The following is a 22,520-nucleotide window of genomic DNA, read 5'->3' as shown; positions in this document are numbered from 1 at the left end:
ATCGATGGGGCTGTTTACGACACCGGTAGAATGCCACGCGGGCGGAAACGACGTGGGTGTTTTTGCGATAATAGTTATACAATAAGTCACACATTTCTTGGAAGGACAGGGAGGCAGGTTCCCGCAGAGGGGCTAACTGAGATAGTAGCTGATAGCTCCGTGGGGAAATCCAAGATAGAAATAACGACTTACACATAGGAGCGTCGACAACGCCGAAAGCCAAGTGTTGCCGCAAACGCTTCTCATAATCCTCCCAGTCTTCACCGGCCTCGTTGTAAGGAGGGAATGGAGGCGGAGACGAGGAAGACAGACAATGAGTAAGCAACGTCGACAACGCCTGAATAGCAGCCGTCAGCTGTGTTTGTTGTGCCTGAATAGCAGCCGTCAGCTGTGTTTGTTGTTCAATGAGCGCTTGCATAAGCTGTTCCATGTCTGCCCTGTCACGAACACACAAATCCACAACACAGTGAAAATATCCGACCTCGTCACCAAAAAGTGTTGTAACCTTTAATCACCAATAATTGCGTGGATATTCAAACACACTCACTTAGAAACAATAGCTGGTTACGTGATAACAACTCAGTATCTCTCATTCGACTGCCGTGCCGTGACATGCGGCCGGCGCTGTTCGTAGCTAGCTGGCGCTCCCGCACTCAGCCGAGTTGCGGAGCGCCTCTATCGCCGTTTGCGCGTACTGTCGTGGCGGCACTGTTAAATGTCGTGGCACTGTCACAACAGTACCCTCTGATGCCTTGTTTCTTTTATGACATAATGTAAGATCAAAATGTTTTACACGTACGAACATACGGGCTTCCTGCATCATCGTAGCTGCGCAAGAGAGGTGACGCCTGTTATCTGGCACTCTCTTGCAACCGCTGAAACGAACCTATTTCTAACAGGTCGCGGGTAAATATTGCGAATGGTGGTTTGAAAAGCGTTACATTCAAAGCAAATTTCCTTTTGCGCAAGATGAACTGTGTACGATGAGTTTCTTAGATCACAAAGCGTTTGACTCCATTTAAAAATCAGCTCTTTGAGGACAACCATTTAGAAGAATTTCGAGCCCAGATCAGACATTTACGTCGTTATTAAAAATTTTACTGGCACATTTGTGTGATGTAGCTTAATTTAAACCATGAACTTTTCTTATTTGTGTGTCCGCTCTAGTTCAAATGGTTCAAATGGCTCTGAGCACTATGGGACTCAACATCTGAGGTCATCAGTCCCCTAAAACTTAGAACTGCTTAAACCTAACTAACGTAAGGACATCACACACATCCATGCCTGAGGCAGGATTCGAACCTGCGACCGTAGCGGTCGCGCGGTTCCAGGCTGAAGCGCCTAGAACCGCCCAGCCACACTGGCCGGCATTCGCTCTAGTTAAGAGTGATCTTGCTATTGGCTGACATCATCACGTGTCCCATGCTGTCATCAGCGGCGAGATCAAGTGACATGAGCTGTAACTTGCTTACAAAAGCGCATCGCTCTCTCGATTTCAGTGCTTCGGAAAGTAACATGCGGTGTTTGGTGCAATTCAAATTTATACTTTCGTAATACGAAAATATGCAGAGTACATGCCCCCCCCCCCCCCCCCCCAACCCTGCCCCCCGCCCCTGCCCCCTCCCCCACTCCCGGGAGTTTCGTTGTTTGCAGTGCCGGGAAATTCTAAGTTGGTATATAAAACCATGAACATTCAAAGGATTGATGGATTTTTACAGTGCTGAGGAAGAGTATACTGTCACTTAACTCGAAAAAAGTGTATTTTTAACCGGAAATTCCGGGAAAAATCCGGGAATTTTTTTTTCTTTGTCCACGTATACACCCTGTTAGTGTGCCATTCCCCTCCATGGCATCACCTTGCTGTTGAAGTGCAAGTCATCTTTCAATGGGAAGATGAGTGGTTGGAAGTGACAGACAATAAGCTGTATCTGGTAAAGTCAACAACTCAGCCATGGTGTACCTCCTAGTCACACAGATGGGGTGAGGTACTTCTCACTTTCTTTTGCATAGGACAGCCCCATGAGGCATGGCGTCTTGCTCCAGTGAGAGGACCCTCCAAAGTGTGACACTTGTGGATCACGGTGCACTACATTTTACTAGGCTGTGTTTTATATCCAGACAAGTGAGTAGAAGTTAGTTTTTGTAACTGGTCAGGCAGTCATGCTTCCCGGTGTAGTTATGTTAGCTTTTCTCTTGTATTATTGTGTTTTAATTACCAGTTTTAGAGAATTTCATTGCCCTCTATTCTAAATGACAACCAAAGTATGATTTTTATGGTTTCGTCAATGTCTGACGTGTTCCCTAAAATTTTAGGGAGCGGTTCTAATGTGTCATTGTGGCTATGTTTTTTTTTTTTTTTTTTTTTTTTTTTTTTTTTTTTTGTGATCTCCCAGTCATATTTCCCTGTTTATGAAATGTATTCACCGTTGCAAATGTGGAAACCATCTGCTATATAATGGAATGACAACAATGAAAATATGTGGCTCAAACACAGATTTCCCACTTATCACGAGTGGTCATCTTACCTTTATGCTATTTGAACATCCCTTACAGCTGGACCCCAACTTCCATATGTTATGAACCATTTGTCTGCAACCTGCACTTGTACATTAATTATGTATGTTCCCATACAGGGAGACATTTTAATTGAAAGTCACTTGGCTGGTGTCAACAGATAAATACGATATTGCAGTGTCTTTGATGTTCAGAAGCATGATACAACATTCCGTCAGACATGCATGCACGTACCTGTTATATAACACTTCATGTTGTAATGTTCACTTATGTTTGAATCTTCATGAAGAACGCACACAATGAAATGACATTCCATTGTATAGTCACAAAAGAAGTAGGAGGAAGTCCTGTGTAACTACACGCACTCTCAGCCAACCTCACATATTGCTCAGTCGCACTATCTCAGATCCTTCAAGATAAAGTAAAAGCAGCGAAATGACATAAAATGCCAATTAAAACAGAGTAACTTAAGAGGAAAGCTAAAATAATTGCTCAGGAAAATATAATATTGCGATGCCTGGAAAATATAGTATTGCGATGCCTGTTTTCAGAAGTTCGATGCAACAGGCACTGCGGCAACTACAGTGGTTATGAAATACACAAAATTTATTTGAAGTTGCATATATGGACAACCATCAGCTGCATTTAGGATATCTGTGCACATCTCACAGCCAGACCCATACTTCCACATGTTGTCAACCATGTGTCTATAACCTGCACTCATATGTTCATTACATATATTCCTATACAGGAACGAAAGTTGCTTGCTCAGTGTTGGCGGATAAATACGATATCGTAGTGCCTGTCTTGTTTTGAAGTACGATGCAATGTTCCTTCGGGGATGCTTGCATGTCCATGTTCACAGGAACATTATATCATACTTCTCATCAACACAGGCACTGCAGTGTCAAAATTCCCTCTGTAGTCATTTTAGCTCTCTTGTGTTATTGTGTTTCGATTGTCAGTTTTAGATTATTTTATGGCCTTTACATTATCTTGAAGGCTCTGAGATAGTGTGATTGTGCAGCTGACCGTTAGTGAACTTGGGTAAGAGGCAGTATAGTTATGGAGGACTTCCTCCTCCTTCTTTTGTGACTTTTTCATCCTTTTTAACCACATTTGTTCCTACCAAGTCTCAGAACTTCACTGCTGAGCTCTCATAAACCACAAGCAAAAACACACAGACACACACAATATAATTTATTTGTATCACCAATGCAGATATTACATACAGTGGAATGTGATTTCAGTTTTGTACAGTCTTTGTGAAGATTCGAACATAAGTGAACATCACAACATGATACAGGGTGATAATTATTGAACTATATGAAATAAAATCGCCATCATTTCTGAACTGTTCGTGTTAGGACATTCAAACTGCACAACTGGCCATGGGGAATGATGGGAATTAGTATGTACAAGCATAGTTTGGTTTAGCGAAGAAGCCCACTTTCATTTGGATGGGTTCTCCAGTAAGAAAAATCGGTGCATTTAGGGGACTGAGAATCCACATTTCATAATCAAGAAGTCTCTTCACCATCAATAAGTGACTCTGTGGTGTGTGTCCGGTCACGGAATGATTAGTGCAATATTGTTTGATGGCACAGTGACTATTGAACAGTACATGAAGGTTTTGGAAGCTGATTTCATCCCCATTATCCAAAGTGATCCTGATTTCAACAAGATGTGGTTCATGCAAGATGGAGCTCGACTCCATCAAAGCAGGAGAGTCTTTGATGTCATGGAGGAGCACTTTGCGAACCACATTCTGGCTCTATTCTCCGGATCTGAACACATGCGACTCCTTTTTGTGAGGCTATATTAAAGACAAGGTGTACAACAGTAACCCCAAAACCATTGCTGATCTGAAAACAGCTGTTCTGGAGGTCATTGACAACATTGATGTTCCGAAGCTTCAGTGGATCGTGCAGAATTTCGCTATTTGTTGGCGCTACGTCATCACCAATGATGGCAGGCATATCGAACATGCCATAAGTTAAATCTGAATATCTGTAGTGACATTTTGTGTTGAATAAAGTGTGTGCATGCTGTAGTTTGTTACTAATTTACTTTTGTTCCATATAGTCAAATAATTGCCACCCTATATGTTACATTACAGGTACATATTTCATTTTCACTTTTTTAGTTGCTGTGTATTATTCTCATTCAGAATGGAGTCAGAGGTCGTTAAAAGTGAACTGTAGGATCTTCTTGCATACATTGGCTGTCGCATAAGCTGTAGATGTGGCCACCTCAGCACCTTTGGGCACTGCAATGAGGATTCTGCTGTTTGCATGTTGCGTAACTCGCACTTTCAACATGAAGCAGAAAAACAAAAACATTATGAAATATACACTGTTACACAAGTAAAATCATTTATATTCACATAAATTCATTAACAAATATATTAAATTACTGCTACATCCTGTCAGTTTGCTACACTACATATCCACCTCACCTGCCTCACCAGTGTAAAGGAACAGGTCGCACAGACAAAGTAATTAACACCTTTCATATCCTCCTTGTCTTCTAGTAGTTAGGTGAATTCCTTGTAGGGGCAATATGTGAGCAATTTTGATTTTTGCTAATATAAAACCAGTTACATCATACAGCTGAAATTTTCTGGGGACAGGGCCACAAGAGCTGGTGACAGCTTACTCAGGCTGGCCATTGCTGACAGGCAAGCTCTGGTCTTTGGCGAGGGCACCTAGTCAGTTACATTTCGAATTTTCTGAGGCTGAACACCTGAGGGCACTGGCTACTTTAAGGCAAGCTCCCCTCATTTGCGTGGGTGACTTGTCAGTAGCATTTGGAATTTTTTGGCTGAAGGACTTTACAGTAGTGTGGTGCTTTGCCTTTCTGTTACCAGTAAGCCATTCGTCTTTCTTTGTAGAGATGCGTGGTTGATTATTTTGAATTTTCTCTTATGGGGGGAATTCCAACAGCAGTCTCCTCTAATGCATTTGCGGTGTCAGTAGGCCACTAGCTTCAACTGGCTAATGTGTAGGGGCACTTTCTTCACGGGGGCACCAGGAGGGGAGAGAAGCGAAACTTTTGGTCATTCTGGCATTAGACTGATTCTACAGGTAATTTGGTAAGTGTTGCTTTGCTAGCATGGTTGGTTGACCTGAACCAAAAATAGAAATGGTTTTATTTTGATCAAGTATTCTTTGATCTTAGGGTCCTCACAGTGATATTTGTTTTGTTTAGTATTGCAGTACTTACTTTTGTTGGATCACAAGTAAACTTTATCTTAGCGAATCTTTGTGTACATGTTTTCATGTGATTGTGCATTACAGTGCGAAGTGCATAGCAGTAATTCCTTTGCATGCCTGTTTAGCCCCACAGATGAGCTACACAATTCTATGTATTTCCATACATTAAACAGCAGTAAGTATGTATGTATACTACTGGAGGGCAACAGCTGTTGGTAAGCAACTGAGCTTTATATTGGGATACTAGCCATTCTAGTGCAATCAGGTGCTATAAACATTCCCATTGAATCAGTGTTGTTTGCAAGGTCCATAAGATTCATTATACAATATCACATGAAGTGTGGGATATATCACAAGTCCAAGAGTGCCTTCTCCCAGCTGCTCTTCGTATGGTAGTACATGTGTAATATTGACAGGTGAACTTGCTTCAGCTTTCAGTACACTCTTTCATGCAAACTACATAGAATAGAACCCAGGTAATAATGAAATGAAAACTTGCTTCAGCAGCCAGTACATTATCTCACTCCATTTTGGGCACTATAGTATCTAAATAATACTGGTACAAGAAACTGCTTCTGCGCACAGTAAAACATTGGTCAATCACTGCCACCCCTGCCCCTCTACATGGCCACCTCAGCCAGGATGCACATTACCCTAAATAGCTGCATATGCATCTACATTTATTTAGAATTATGTAGTGACATCTGGCATAGATTTTGTAGATAAATAAGAATTTTAACTGTGTGAAACATCATACAACTTTGTTATTTTTCTTCCATTCCTGTATGGCAGTATAAGCCATTTTGCTGGTTCGTCATTTCATAAACATTAATTGGCAGCTTGCAGAATTAAAATTTATTGCATACTCCTTACAAAAACTTACTTTAATGTGCATCCCCTCCTTTCAAGATTTTCAGAAAATCTTATGGCAAACATAGCAGATGAAGAATGTTATACCTAATGGGAAAATAGTGTTTGCTCAGAGTGACAAGAAAAAGAAAAGAGAAGATAGACTGAATAGTTGCAACCGAAGAAATGAAAGATAACCCTCCCAGGTAGATAAACCACCCCCACTCCCCCTACAGTAGGATCCCCTTTGCAAGTGTGGCTTGGCTCCAAGAGCCTGGAGTAGAGATGTCGTCGATCTTACGGAACCGGTTATTTGGGTCTTTCTTACTGCAGCCCAGAAGAGTGGTTCCAACCCTTGCTATTGTACATATCTGGTGTCTGTGCAGTTTGAATTCAATTGAGGTTCAAATTATATTCGTGGGCTGCTGAAGAGTATGCTATGCATGCTTTGTTAGGCATCTGGCACTAGATGATGGCCTAATATTAAAAAATAGTTCATATTTGTAAATTAAATAAGGTCATTCCATCTCGAAATTAATAATACCTTTCTTAGCAAAAAATATTATTACTACAGGGTGGCACATGAGTAGCTGATACATTTTAACATTGGATAAAAATTGTATGGTAATTTTATGTTATTCAAATTTTGCTCCAATGTTTTTTATTTCATGCAAGTATAAGTAGAGGTCATGATGCTGCAATATCGCCAGTCCCTTGTTTCGCAGTTAGCGTTTCGCCATGGCCAAGTGTGGGTGTTTATCTGTTCAGCAGCATGTGAAGGCAGTTCTCCTTTATGCCCAATTGAAAAATGTCACACCAATGCAAAGGTGATTTAGGTCAATATTCTACATGCGTTGGGCTTCGTCAAGGAACCCAATTCTCCGATTAATGAAAAAATTTGAAGGAGAAGGCAGTTTGTTGGAAGGGAAGCTGCCTCAGATACAGACTGTTTGTTCTCCAAAAAACATATCAGCGCTAGGGTCGCCATCCAATGAACTCCAAGCAAGTTGGCCTGGCAAGCACCAAGGAAAATGGGGATATCTTGTCGTTCTGTACAAAGAATTTTACAAAGTGATCTCATGCTCTTCCCTTACAAAATGACTGTGTTACAGAAGCTGACTCAACAGAACAAAACAGAAAAATGTAGAGTATTCATTATGGGCAAAAGGAAAAGGTAGAACAATGTTCAACGCATGGTTCCACCTCAGTGCACATTAAACAAACAAAATGCTTGATGTTGTGATAGAGAAAAACTGCAAAGTATTCATGTTCATGAAAAACGATGCATGGGGAAAAGTGACAGTGTGAGAAACTCTAGCCAGTCATGGTGTAATCAGACCAGTGTTTTTCAATGAAACTGTCAATGCTGATAGATACAAGACATTGTTGAAAAACGACATTGCACCACATTTTCTTACCACGAATCTTCTGATGAACACACAGTGGTTTACAGAAGATAGCACAACACCTCATACAGCTAATGCCATACTTAATCTTCTACAGGAAACATTCAGCAGTCATGTGATGTCCCATTGACACACACAATGCCACCATTGGAGATCCTTTTGGCCTCCTTCAAGTCTGTATTTAAACCCAAGACTTTTTTTGTGGGGGGGGAGAGTGGGAGGTGGTATTTGAAAGAGAAACTGTTCCCTTTGGGAGCACAGAATATTATGGAAATGCCTGCCAGTATAGTGCAACTGTGCAATGAGATAATGAAGACCTGTGCCACGAAAGTGGTAAGGAATATGTGTACTCGTCTTTGTAAAGTTGTCTGCTGCATTGGAGCGCATATTGAACATGTGATGAAGTGAAATGCATTTCTATGGACCATGCTACCTGTGTGTAAAACTTGAAAATTTTGATTTCAGAAATAAGTGTTGTGGCAATATTAAATGTGTCAACTATTCGTGAACCACCCTGCACGCTATTAATCAGTACAGGACCTACAAAAATAAAAAAGAATGTGCTGACTAATATCATTTGTTTTACATTTACTTGGGTTGCAAAACTGTGCCACATGATCAGCACTGTGTAATCCATCAGTGACTGTAAAGGAGCTTTCAGTAATAATGCTTTGGGATACAGGATCTTGCCGATTATAATTGGAAGTCTCCCATATAGAAGAAAAAACTCCCCAGTTTCTTCATTGAATTTTGAACTTCTGAGATAATTTTTGGCCATTACTAGCTCACGAGCATGAAACATAGGTTCACTAGCTTTTTCAGTGTGTTCTTATATCCTCTGGTTAGCACTGATCTTGCTCTAACTTATTTCATATTGCCATTTGATTACGTTTAGTGAGAGACCAGGTTATTAATGAAAGTTGTGGCTCACCTAATTCTTTGTGGCCACTATTTCTGGAAGAGCTAATCCCTTCTTAAAATGTGACAATTCGTTTAAAACTTTTTCTGGTTCAGGCATTAACTTAGCCCACCTCGAATGTTCAGTGTAACTGTAGGTCTGACAAAGGAGGCCTAATTCTTTAATCATGTGTTTCAACAGATCTTGTGGAGATATCTTCTGCCTGGTTTGATGCAGCCCACTATGAATTCCTCCCCTATGCCAACCTGTTGATCTCAGAGTAACATTAGCACCCTACATCCTCGTTTATTTGTTGGATGTATTACAATCTCCTGTTCCTCTGCAGTTTTTACACTGTGCAACTTTCTCTGGTACCACAGAGGTTATTCCCTGATGTCTTAACACATGTACAATCATCCATTCCCTTATTATTGTCCATGTTTTCCATACGTTCCTTTCTTCGTCAATTCTATGGAGAGCCTCCTTTTCTTATCGTAATAGTCAACTGAATTTTCGATGTTCTTCTGTAGCATCACATCTCAAACACTTCAATTCTCTTCTGTTCCAGTTTTCTACATCTACATATACTGATCAGCCATTACATATGACCAACGATGTACTATCAATATAAACCCGTCCAGGTGATAGCAGCGTCACTTGGCAAGGAATGACTGCTGGCCAGACTCTCGCACAGTGCATGTAGTATCACTGAGCGTGCTGTCTGTGTGTATAATGGGGAAGGTGTACAATCTATCTGAGTTTGATTGAGTACAGGTTGTGTTGTCCCAGAGGCTTGACACAAGCATTTCGTAAACTGCATGACTTGTCAGATGTTCAACCACTGCTGTGGTGAGTGTCTTCAACACGTGTCAAAACCAAGGTGAAACCATGTCCAGATGCCATGGGGTTGGGCAACTACCCTCATTACAGGCATCAGATGTCCTAGGATGGGCAGACTGGTAAAACAGGACAGGCAGTGACCTGTGGTGGAACTAACATCAAATTTTAATGCTGGGCAGAGTACAAGAGTGTCTGAACACACGGTGCCCTGAACACTCCTAACGATGGGCATCCGTAGCCAACGACCCATGCTTATGCCAATATTAGCATCACGACATCGGCAGCTACGTCTGCAACGGACATGTGATCATAAGCACTGGCCGTTGGCGCTGTGGCAGAGCATTGCATGGTCTGATGAATCCTGTTACCTTTTTCATCATGCCAGTGGGAGTGCGCAAATCCTTTGCCATCCAAGGGAAGAATTCCTTGACACCTTTACAGCAGGGTGGAGACAAGTTGGCAGCAGCTGGGAGATACTCACAAGCACAACCATTTGTCCAGTGGAACTCTTGCAAGACACCATGATGCCCAAGGAGTATTGTACACTGGTTGCAAACCACGCACACTCTTTCACGATGATCATGTTTCCCGATGGCAGTGGCATTTTTCAAGAAGATAATGCATTCTTTCACAAATTCAGGAGTGTGACAGAGTGGTTTGAGGAACACAGTGGTTAGTTCCAATTGATGTGCTGGCCCCCCAACTCCCCAGATCTGAACATGAACAAAACATCTGCAATGTGATTAAACATGGTGTCAGAGCTCATTGCCCTCCCCCCTGGAAGAACTATGAGCAATTCTTGATCTTTAAACAAATCTCGTCTACTGCAATGATTTTGCTTTCCATATTTTGGGAAGTGTTAATATAGACAAAAAAAGTCCAGTAAACATTGCTCTAAAATGTATACCTTGAAAGTTATGACCACATGTTGATTAGAAGAATTGTGTTTTAGAGTAGCGAAGATGAACAGGTGCTGATAGCTCTTAAGGAATGCATTTTAGGGCGCACGTTTACGTGACTTCTTATCCTATGTTGGTCTATAACTACCACTTTCCAAAATATCGGGAGCAAAGAGCTTGCAGTAGAAGAAATGTGTTTCACAATATTGAAGACCATAATTGCTCATAGCTCTTAAGGCATACGTTTTAGAGGCTATGTTTACTTAACTTTTTTTGTTTCAGATAATCATACCTGTCTTATCCCTGAATATTGATCATCACTTCTGAAACGCTCTGTATAATGGGTGTGAATAGCAATCAAATGTTGATCCTGCATAGTTGTATGAGACCATGCTATCAACACCTGTAGAATATGAAAGAGATCTCATTGTGGATCTCCATTTGGCCTGCTGGTCAAATTTCTTCTGTATCCAGATTTGTGGGGCATTCGGATGTGAAATGTGCCCCAGTGAAAGACTGCATGGGAATGTGAGGGCAATCATGTTCCATCCAGTTCCTGATAAATCACGTCTAACCATAACAAGGGAGGACCACTATATTGGGCACCAAACACTTGTAACCCCTGCACGTCTACACCTGCTGTCAGTGAACAAGAAATGGACTCCTTGCAATGTTCTGTGCCATCCCATACCATTAGTCGGAGGTTAGCAGCAGCCGGACTAGGGTATTGCCATTTCATTTGTAAGATGCCATTAACACCATGACACTGACAGTTGCATTTGTGGAGGTGCCTTGACTGGGAAGCGTGGATGAATGGCATCACATTGTGTTTAGTAGTGAATTGTGGTTCTGCACTATTCCCAATGACATTGTTGCCCGTGTGACAGCAACTGGGAGGAGATCCCATTCTTGCATTGTTTTGGAGAGAGAACTCTGTCTGGGTAAAAATAAAGCTGTCCCTTCTGGTTGAACAAGAGGTCTGAGACCATGGGAAGCTGGGACTGAGCATCCATGCCCACCTATTGCAGTGTGGGACAGAAATGTGGATCTCATAATTGTACCAGGACAAGAACAGATTGATATATCGCTGCTATGTGACCTGTTTTTTTGCATTGACGGTAAGAGTCTCACTGCTTGGGACAGTCCATTTGCTGTACGAAACGAGGGGCGTGAAGGAAATGACATTCGCTGTCCTTGCTGTTGATGACCTGTTTGTCCACATCAGCCATACCAGTTATAAGAGGCGTGCCACAAGGCTCAGTGCTTGGACCTTTTCTCTTCCTGGTGTACATGAATGACTTGCCTACTTTCATACTTCACAAGTCAATAATATATGCTGGCAACACAACCCTGATTATCTCAGATAACAAATTGGAGGAAGTGAAGAAACAAACAAAAGTAATGCTTGAAAAGTCTGCCACATGGCTCCACAGTAACAAGCTGATACTCAACAGTAGCAAGACTGAAACTATGTATTTCTTCTTGCACAATCTACAGGATAAATTAAATGAGTCTGACTCTGTAAGACTTCAAGGAATCCACCTGGACCCGAAATTAAAATGGAACACACACACGGAACTGTTGTATACCAGACTATCTAGAGTAGTCTTTTTGTTAAGGAAACTAAAAACATTAGTTAGCGGAAAACAACTTTTATCTTCTTATTATGCCTTCTTTGAATTTCACTTACAGTACAGAATAAAATTATGGGGCAACTCATCTGGTGCTCAGACAGTGTTCATGTGGCAGAAGAAAGCAATCACAGCTATTAAAAGCCAAGAATCATGTCGAAAGCACTTTGAGGAACTTAACATCACCTTCTCTGTGTATAAAAACGTGTCGTCTTTCCATAAAAAAAAACAAATACATATCTTACCTTCCAGAACAGATGTTCATTCACATGATACCAGATATAAAAACAATCTTGATGTAGACTTTACTAGGCTATCTAAGGTCCAAAGTAGCTTCAAATAAACAGGATTAAAATTATATAACAAGTTACCACCATCACTGAAAGACCTACAAGGTGATGCCTTCAAGAAGCAGCTGCACAAATTGTTAGCTGATAAGTGTATCTATGATGTAAAGGAATTGGAATGTAGTAGAGAGTGAGAGTAACTATGATGTTAAGGAATTGGAATGTAGTAGAGAGTAACTATGATGTGAAGGAATTATAATGTAGAGAATAACGCTTTATCATCATGTGATGTTATCTGAATGTACATAGTTTCCCAATTTTAGATTCACTATCAAATGTAATGTCAAAACTGTCTATTTCAACAAATGTTGGCTAATGACAAGTAATAAAGAAAAAGCCCAGTTAGTTGGTTTGTTAGTTCTCCAGCTGCCACCTTTTCCCCCAGTGCACTAGGTTCTGTGCACCGTGGCTGCACACTGTCAACAATGGTGGTGTCACTCCAAGCCTGTAATTGGCGGGCCGCTGTGTGAGAGACCTAGAATGACTGCGCGATATTCAAAACCTCTTCCAACATAGGGTCCTCAAGCTGAAGGGAATGGTGATGCACCTCTTTCTCTGGGGCCGAATGAAGGATTGTGCCTCTGACCATGGTGTCCACATAAGATTCCTAAGACTTAACCATGACAAAGCTACACTTGTGACTGAGGCCGTGCGGCTGAGACCCCCGAGCCCAGTACAGTTGCTGCAGCTGTTTGCGGCATTGGTAGAATTCCACACATGGCAATTATCACATTCTTCTGCCTGTGGTGATAGAACGATAGAAAATAACACGTATCATAAAAAAAAAGGCAGACTCTGGTTCTTGCAAAGGGGTAAGAGGCACATTAAGTGATATATACAAGGGGTATCCATAATAAGAAAAGCGCTTTACATATCTCCATGCCAATCACTTGGAACCGTACAATTTGTTGATGAAACTGGTTCTTGTAAGTGTCTCACTCTTTTGCGGATTCGTCATAGTGTGGGAACAGGGGTGGGCGAATGACCACTGGCGGAGCATTGGTCAATGTAGCCAACAATCATTCCAATTCAGCCATATGTGCCTGCTGTTATTGCAGAAGGAACATGATTAAAGCCTCCATTGAAGCTCTGAACCACAGAAAAACCACAGAATTTTTTTTAAAAAAAAAAAAAAAAAAAAAGTGAAAATTTCAACCCTTGGTCATTGCCACTTGTGTTCTAACAAGGACACAAGGAAACACATGGCCATAAAAGAAATATAAATGTATTGGATTGTGGAGTAACATAAACAAAAATACAATGTAAGTGGTGAGATTTATGGAGTGAGATCAACAAGAACATGATGCAAGCAGTGTACACTTACCGAATACATCAACATCAGGGCCTGGAGGCCCATGCATGATCTTATAAGGACACTATCCCCGCCAGCTGTTGATGGAGTAGTGGTGCGCACGCATGGCATACCAAGTGACTGGAACTTGGGGGTGCACCATTTGAATGTCGGCACACAATATGCTTGCCATAGTGGCCCAACTCGCATCTGTTGTGGCAGTAGGTGTAGTAACCGGCAAAATACAATCTCACATACAAATTGGAAGGGGCATAAGGGGGCCACATACAATTACTAATAACCATATTCTTAAAGCTAATTATCCAAGACTGAGTTTTGTTTCATGGAAACCCCCTATATTGATGGTTTTGGAAAGACCGAAAAGAGATTTGAACTTTTAAGTTTTAATTAACATATTTATTGTGAAAAATAAATATACGACAATGTATAAATGCTTATTTTGACATTTGCAAGACAAGACAAACATTATAAAATATAGATCATTGATTTATAAGCCATTGAGTGAGTCCCCTCGCATGTCATCCCTCAGGATGCCGCTTCCAATTTGTATCTAACCTTGTGTTTTGCTGTATCTCTCTCTATTCCCTACTACAACCAAAACACATTTGCTTATTCGACCTTCATTGAACCTTGCCATGACCTGGAATAGTGTATCATTATACACGTAAAACTTGCTGCTCTTTTTAAGTCTTAAATCAAATATTATGATTCTCATTTTCAGAAAGGGGCCTAACTTCCAGATCACCTTCAAAATCACGTTCAAGGTTCTAGCCATCAATAGCAATGTTCGGGCCCCTTTGTCACCTAAAACTTTTAGATAAAGCATTTTGCTGTATTCCGAACCATTTGGCGTTATGGGTTGAAGTAGTCCACCCTGTATATTAAAAGTGTGATGTATCTCAGCAGGAATGATGATTCAAAATCCTTCATGGTTACTCATGACAGCGAAGGCCATAAGTTATCATTGCTCGGCAAATACGAGCTGCTAGTATTACAGGAATCTGGGTCCTGTTAAACTATATGGATCACTGACATTGAACATCAATATTTATATTCCCTATTATTTGGAAAATTGTAGAAATTGAATTGAAAGGATGTGTGTATCTGCTGTTCCAGAAAATGTATTCTCAACAAAAATAATCGGTTTTTGAAAATATAATGTAACTGGATAGATCAAAAAATCCGCTCACCGAGCAGACAGGAGAACACACACATAAAGGTATTTAAATTTGCAAGCTTATAGAACCAGTGACTCCTTCTTCTGGCAGAATGTTTGAAGGACAAGGAAGAGAAGTGAAGGTAAGGATTGGTGAGGTCTAGGAAATTGGGAGTGTTCAGAAAAGTCACCCAGAAGCCCAGTCAGAAGAGACTTAGTGGATGGGATGAGGAGGACAGAATTTTCCATACTCTCCCCATTTCCTAAAACTCACAAGAAAATATACTGTTTATCGACATAATAGTGACGACTGATGAAAATGGGTTGTCATCATCATCATCATCATCATCATCATCATCATCATCATCATCTTTAGTCAAAGGACTGGTTTAATTAAGCTCTTCAAACTAGTCTATCCTGTGAAAGCCTCTGTATTTCTACATAACTACTGAAATCCACCTGCATTTGAAACTGCTTATTGTATTCGAGACTTTGTTTCTCTCAACAATATTTATGACTCCCCCGCCCCCACGCACACACACGTGATTGCAGTCTCTGACTTCTGAGGCCAGACTGCAAGCAGCAGCATATGATAGGAGAGTCAATCGGGTGGTGGGTGTAAGGAGGCTGGGCAGCGAGGGGGATGGATAGCAGTGTAGAGATGCGGGACAGTGAAGTGCTGCTTGTGGAAGCATACAGGTACGAGGTGGAGAGAAGGTAGGGCAGCTAGGTGCAGTCAGGAAGTTAGACGGCGGGCAGCTAGGGGGGCGGAGGGTAGTGGGAGGGACAGGAGAGAAGCAAAAAGACTTTTGGTGTGTTGGTGGAGTAGACGGCTGTGTAGTGCTGGAATGGGAAAAGGAAAGGGGTTAGATGAGTAAGGACAATGACTAACAAAGGTGGAGGCCAGGAGGGTTCAGGAAACGTTGGATGCATTGCAGGGAATTCCCCACGTGCATAATTAAGAAAAGTTGGTGTTGGTGGGAAGGATGAAGATGGCAAAGGGATGGTTCAGCTGTTTCTTGACCAGAGTTTGTCAGTGGCCATTGGTGCGGACAGACAGCTGGTTGGTTGTCATGCCCATGTAGAATAATATTGTTTTTATTGTTTAACTGTTCTCTTTCGTTACTGGGGTAGATTAGTTTATTATTATTTGTGTGAAAACAATGTTACCTTATCATATTACGTGTCAATGCTTCTTACTAAAAACTTGAAAAAAGATGCCTCCCACGTAATAATGTTGGAGTAAGTGTAGGGTGATGTGGTGCAAACAAACATTTCTAACCAAGTCCTATGTTATACATGGAAGCAAGAGAAAATTAATAAAAGTGTCTATAAATATGAACACGTATACAAAATATTTACCACCAATACAAAGTAATTTTTTGAAAAGTACATAAAGAAGATGCCCTCTGTTTGTGTAAGTGCATTGCTGCAAATGTTCCTTGAAGTTGTCATACACGTCAGTGGCTGAAACTTTGTCACCAGTGGCTTGCTTGTGTTCTTGGTTACCAGCAAGCCTGTGGAACACACGGTCTTTCAGCAACCTCCATAGCAAAAGTATAGTACACTGTGGTCAGGCACCTGAGCTGGCCAAACGATTTTGCTGAAATGAGAGATAAGAGTTACAAACAATTTATGAACTACAGCCATTTTATGAACTACAGCCATACTGTCCCCCCCATGAACCATAGACCTTGCCGTTGGTGGGAAGGCTTGCGTGCCTCACCACAACGGAGGGGTATCTGTTGAGAGGCCAGACAAATGTATGGTTCCTGAAGAGGGGCAGCAGCCTTTTCAGTAGTTGCAGGGGCAACAGTCTGGATGATTGACTGATCTGGCCTTGTAACACTAACCAAAACGGCCTTGCTGTGCTGGTACTGCGAACGGCTGAAAGCAAGGGGAAACTACGGCCGTAGTTTTTTCCCGAGGGCATGCAGCTTTACTGTATGGATAAATGATGATGGCGTCCTCTTGGGTAAAATAGTCCCCCATTCGGATCTCCGGGCGAGGACTACTCAAGAGGACGTCGTTATCAGGAGAAAGAAAACTGGCGTTCTACGGATCAGAGCGTGGAATGTCAGATCCCTTAATCGGGCAGGTAGGTTAGAAAATTTAAAAAGGAAATTGATAGGTTAATGTTGGATATAGTGGGAATTAGCGAAGTTCGGTGGCAGGAGGAACAAGACTTTTGGTCAGCTGAATACAGGGTTATAAATACAAAATCAAATAGGGGTAATGCAGGAGTAGTTTTAATAATGAATAAAGCAATAGGAATGCGGGTAAGCTACTACAAACAGCACAGTGAACGCATTGTTGTGGCCAAGATAGACACGAAGCCCACGCCTACGACAGTAGTACAAGTCTATATGCCTACTAACTCTGCAGATGACGAAGAAATTGAAGAAATGTATGATTACATAAAAGAAATTATTCAGATAGTGAAGGGAGACGAAAATTTAATAGTCATGGGTGACTGGAATTCGACAGTAGGAAAAGGAAGAGAAGGAAACGTAGTAGGTGAATGTGGATTGGGGCTAAGAAATGAAAGGGGAAGCCGCCTGATAGAATTTTGCACAGAGCGCAACTTAATCATAGCTAACACTTGGTTCAAGAATCATGAAAGAAGGTTGTATACATGGAAGAACCCTGGAGATACTAAAAGGTATCAGATAGATTATATAATGGTAAGACCGAGATTTAGGAACCAGGTTTTAAATTGTAAGACATTTCTAGGGGGCAGATGTGGACTCCGACTACAATCTATTGGTTATGAACTGCAGATTAAAACTGAAGAAACTGCAAAAAGGTGGGAATTTAAGGAGATGGGACCTGGATAAACTGAAAGAACCAGAGGTTGTACAGAGTTTCAGGGAGAGCATAAGGGAACAAGTGACAAGAATGAGGGAAAGAAATACAGTAGAAGAAGAATGGGTAGCTTTGAGTGATGAAGTAGGGAAGGCAGCAGAGGATCAAGTAGGTAAAAAGACGAGGGCTAGTAGAAATCCTTGGGTGACAGAAGAAATATTGAATTTAATTGACGAAAGGAGAAAATATAAAAATGCAGTAAATGAAGCAGGCAAAAAGGAATACAAACGTCTCAAAAATAAGATCGACAGGAAGTGCAAAATGGCTAAGCAGGGATGGCTAGAGGACAAATGTAACGATGTAGAGGCTTATCTCACGAGGGGTAAGATAGATACTGCCTACAGGAAAATTAAAGCGACCTTTGGAGAAAGGAGAACCACCTGTGTGAATATCAAGAGCTCAGATGGAAACCCAGTTCTAGGCAGTGAAGGGAAAGCTGAAAGGTGGAGGGAGTATATAGAGGGTCTATACAAGGGCGATGTACTTGAGGGCAATGTTATAGAAATGGAAGAGGATGTAGATGAAGATGAAATGGGAGATATCATACTGCGTGAAGAGTTTGATAGAGCACTGAAAGACCTAAGTCGAAATAAGGTCTCGGGAGAAGACAACATTCCATTAGAACTATTGACAGCCTTAGGAGAGCCAGTCCTGACAAAACTCTACCATCTGGTGAGCAAAATGTATGAGACAGGTGAAATACCCTCAGACTTCAAGAAGAATATAATAATTCCAATTCCAAAGAAAGCAGGTGTTGACAGATGTGAAAATTACCGAACTATCAGTTTAATAAGTCACGGCTGCAAAATACTAACACGAATTCTTTACAGAGGAATGGAAAATCTGGTAGAAGCCGACCTCGGGGAAGATCAGTTTGGATTCCGTAGAAATATGGGAACACGTGAGGCAATACTGACCCTACGACTTATTTTAGAAGCTAGATTAAGAAAAGGCAAACCTACGTTTCTAGCATTTGTAGACTTGGAGAAAGCTTTTGACAATGTTGACTGGAATACTCTCTTTCAAATTCTGAAGGTGGCAGGTGTAAAATACAGGGAGCGAAAGGCTATTTACAATTTGTACAGAAACCAGATGGCAGTGATAAGAGTCGAGGGACATGAGAGGGAAGCAGTGGTTGGGAAGGGAGTGAGACAGGGTTGTAAGTCGGTTCTGAAAGTATTTGTATGGAGTGTACCCATGTACGGAGGTGAAACATGGACGATAAATAGTTTGGACAAGAAGAGAACAGAAGCTTTCGAAATGTGGTGCTAGAGAAGAATACTGAAGATTAGATGGATAGATCACATAACTAATGAGGAGGTATTGAATAGAATTGGGGAGAAGAGGAGTTTGTGGCACAACTTGCCTAGAAGAAGGGATCGGTTGGTAGGACATGTTCTGGGACATCAAGGGATCACCAATTTAGTATTGGAGGGCAGGGTGAAGGGTAAAATTCGTAGAGGGAGACCAAGAGATGAATACACTAAGCAGATTCAGAAGGATGTAGGCTGCAGTACGTACTGGGAGATGAAGAAGCTTGCACAGGATAGAGTAGCATGGAGAGCTGCATCAAACCAGTCTCAGGACTGAAGACCACAACAACAACAGCCATACTGTTTTGCCCAGTGTGGATTGTTGCTCCATCCTGTTGGAAACTTTGGTTTCGCGGGTCAGTGCTAAGCTGTTGTAACTTTTGTTCAACAAAGCCTTCCAACATAGTCACCTAATGTTCTGAATAAATGGTGACTGTTTGTTCATTGTCATTTCCAAAGAAGTACAGGCCTACAATTCTGAAAGCACCATCTCACAACAAACTGTCATCTTAGGAGGCTGCAGGGGTTTTTCATGCAGTTCCTTAGGGTTCACTGGTGACCATTATTGCATGTTTTGTTTGTTTATGCAGCCAGATACATGAAAGTGTGCTTCATCGGATGTCTCTGTTTTCCCATAAAACAAACTACTAATGGTGGTGCAGAAAGCAGTCTTGCTTCATTGTTTCTCTCGTTAGTTTGTTATGCAAAAATTTTCTTTTAGATTTGCAGTTGCATTCCTCACAACATAGATCTCTAATGTATGAAGTGCTTACTAGTTGTCCACCCTATAGCTGAGTAGCCAGCCTGTTTGATTGCCATGTGCAGTGCCTGGTTGATTTTTCCTTTGTGGAGGGACTGGAACGGAATGAATCATCCTCATGATGTAAATTGTGAAGCTAGTTGAGTGACTAGTAGTTACACCAGTGTCAAGGAAGTTGACAAGAACCAAGAGGGTGGTGTCATGACACCACGCCTCCCAGTACCACATCTAAATGAAGCCACTGTAAGAGGATGACATGGCGCCTGGTCAGTACTGAATGACCCACCTGGATCAGTACGCGAATCTGATTTAGGGTTAACATTTATCGCGTCACCTCTTGCTGGTGCCTGCAGCATTCTACAACACATACTGAAAACTATCCTTTTGTACTAGGGAGATAGAGGTAGTGCTGTCACTATCAACTGTTCAGTTTTTAAAAACTGACAAGCATAGGAAAAGAAGACTAAGATTAATCCTTCCATTGCAATAGTAAACTTAATTCTTTGGTGGTGACTAGTGGTCGTAGAAATGTATTTTTCCACTTTGAGGATACCTTTAGAGATGTTCAGTAATCCACCTTTGGCCAGTAGGTGTGGTGCACAAGATTTTCATGTCATAGCATTGTGTTCACAGAATTTGACCCATAATTTTAAAGTATTTTTTTCCCTTCATGGTGCCTACCTGAAAGTGAGAAGTGCCTTTTCCACTGTTTTCTCTTAAGTTATCAGTGTAATATTCCTAAGATCACACATTTGCCATTGTCTCTCGTTTACAGATTTTCTAAAATTGTGTCAGAACTGTCTCATAATGTAGATGTCACATACATTTACTACAAAATGAAAATGCCATCAGTGTTTTCCTCTTTCCCATCTCCAGTATTTTTGGTTATTAATTTCTACCAATTTCTAAAATCTTACATTTACTACCCTTGTGGCACTAAGTACTGCCACACCAATAGTTTTCTTGTCCTACATATCTACAATGGTATTTTACTATGACCATGTAACCTATGGGCTGAAGTTTAAATTTATATAAAAAATCTGGCACACCAGGCATAGTATTCCAGTGTACATTTATTCTGCCAGTTGACCTTGCAAAATTTTATTTTTGTTGCATAACACTGTTAAAATAACACTAGTTTTGATTTGTTAAGAGTTACTTACATTTCATGTACATGAACATCTGAAATCTTTGTGTGCCCCCCACCCCCACATTTTTTTCCTGTATGCCTCTTACTACTCTTATTATCTCTTAAGCATTCTTCAGGAGTTGCTGCTAATGTCTCTCTCCCTCTCCCTCTCCCTGCATGCTTGAGTTAGGAATATATGTGGTTAGAAAATGTAACAGGCAGTCTCATTGTTAGAAAGAATTGTTGTTTTTCTTTGTTACAGGTACAAAAATCATCCCCTCTATGTCCTGAAGAAAGACCTGCTCAAGTTCCAAGCCATATATCCTCCAGATGCACCTACACTTGGGTTCGTTCGTGGTCACCCTGTTTATGCTAGGGAATGTGTCCACACATTGTACTATAGGGAAAAATGGCTGAGAGAAGGAAAAGTAGTAAGGCTTGGTGAAACACCATACAAGATAGTGGGACGTCCAAGGTGGGACCGTGTAAGAACTTTAAATTTATCTAAGATAAATCTACATTTAATTGTATTAATATTTCTGTTGTAAAGTAAGATTTAACTTTTCTTATAAAACAGTAAAAGAACAAATTAAGGAATTGAAACTGTGTCACTTCACATTTGTTCAAACGCATCGGTCGGAGACATTTTCAGAAGTCACAACAAGCATTAATACTCTTATTTCTAGATTTTATCAGTTTCAGTGGTAGGAAAAATGAAACTGAAAATGAATTCTCCTTTTAAATAAGATATAAAACAATCTTTTTAAAATGAAAACTAAGTGTTGAAGATAATTGGAAATTGTGTAAAAACAAACTGAAAGTATTGTATTTTCCTCCTAAATAAGTAATGTAACTAACAAGGAAAACTTAACAGTATAGTAATAAGTGTGATCATGGCAGACGGCGGTAAGGACTAAACCAAAGGTGATAGGCCTGCTATTCAGGAAAATTAGCTACAATTTGGGGGTGGATGCTGTTATACTGTGCATCCGTTATGGAGAGCAATGAAAATATGATGCATGGCAACACAGGGAAAGTCATGGAGAATAGGTGACCCACATATCTCATTATTTGTGAAGTCAAGCAATGGAAAGTGCCTGGTGGAGTAGCAACAGATGAAGGACCTTTTTGTCTGTCCGCAATCAATGCCACCTCTATATTGTCATTATTTGTGAAGTTCATTCTGATTCGGTCTCACTATCCAAATACAGTTTTATATGGTACGATATCACAGATAGGTGTTAAACAAAATCCATTTTTGTAATGCCCTTGTGTAGCATCTGGTCAACAAAACAGTACTGATAGATTTGTTGATGTGTTTGCTTTGGGCAGTTAGCCTGTTCATAATAAAATTAGTTTTAGTGGTGTATCTCAGTGAAATAGTGT

General features: G+C 40.9%; 1 protein-coding gene across 2 annotated transcripts in view; it reads left to right on the top strand.

Moving 5' to 3' along the window:
• The window catches only part of LOC124622648 (DNA repair protein complementing XP-C cells homolog), a 124,946-nt gene that overhangs the window by 35,117 nt on the left and 67,309 nt on the right, over window positions 1–22,520 (top strand). Inside the window, exon 3 of one of the 2 annotated variants that reach the window (XM_047148426.1) lies at window positions 21,397–21,619. In XM_047148426.1, the coding sequence (XP_047004382.1) occupies window positions 21,397–21,619 (223 nt within the window). The remainder of the gene's footprint in view (window positions 1–21,396; window positions 21,620–22,520) is intronic. The other variant, XM_047148427.1, reaches the window with a different exon arrangement.

The sequence above is a fragment of the Schistocerca americana genome, chromosome 7 (genome assembly GCF_021461395.2).
Source record: "Schistocerca americana isolate TAMUIC-IGC-003095 chromosome 7, iqSchAmer2.1, whole genome shotgun sequence".
Lineage (NCBI taxonomy): Eukaryota > Metazoa > Arthropoda > Insecta > Orthoptera > Acrididae > Schistocerca > Schistocerca americana.
The sequence above is the reverse complement of the archived record's forward strand: the minus strand, read 5'-3'. Positions and strand labels throughout refer to the sequence as shown.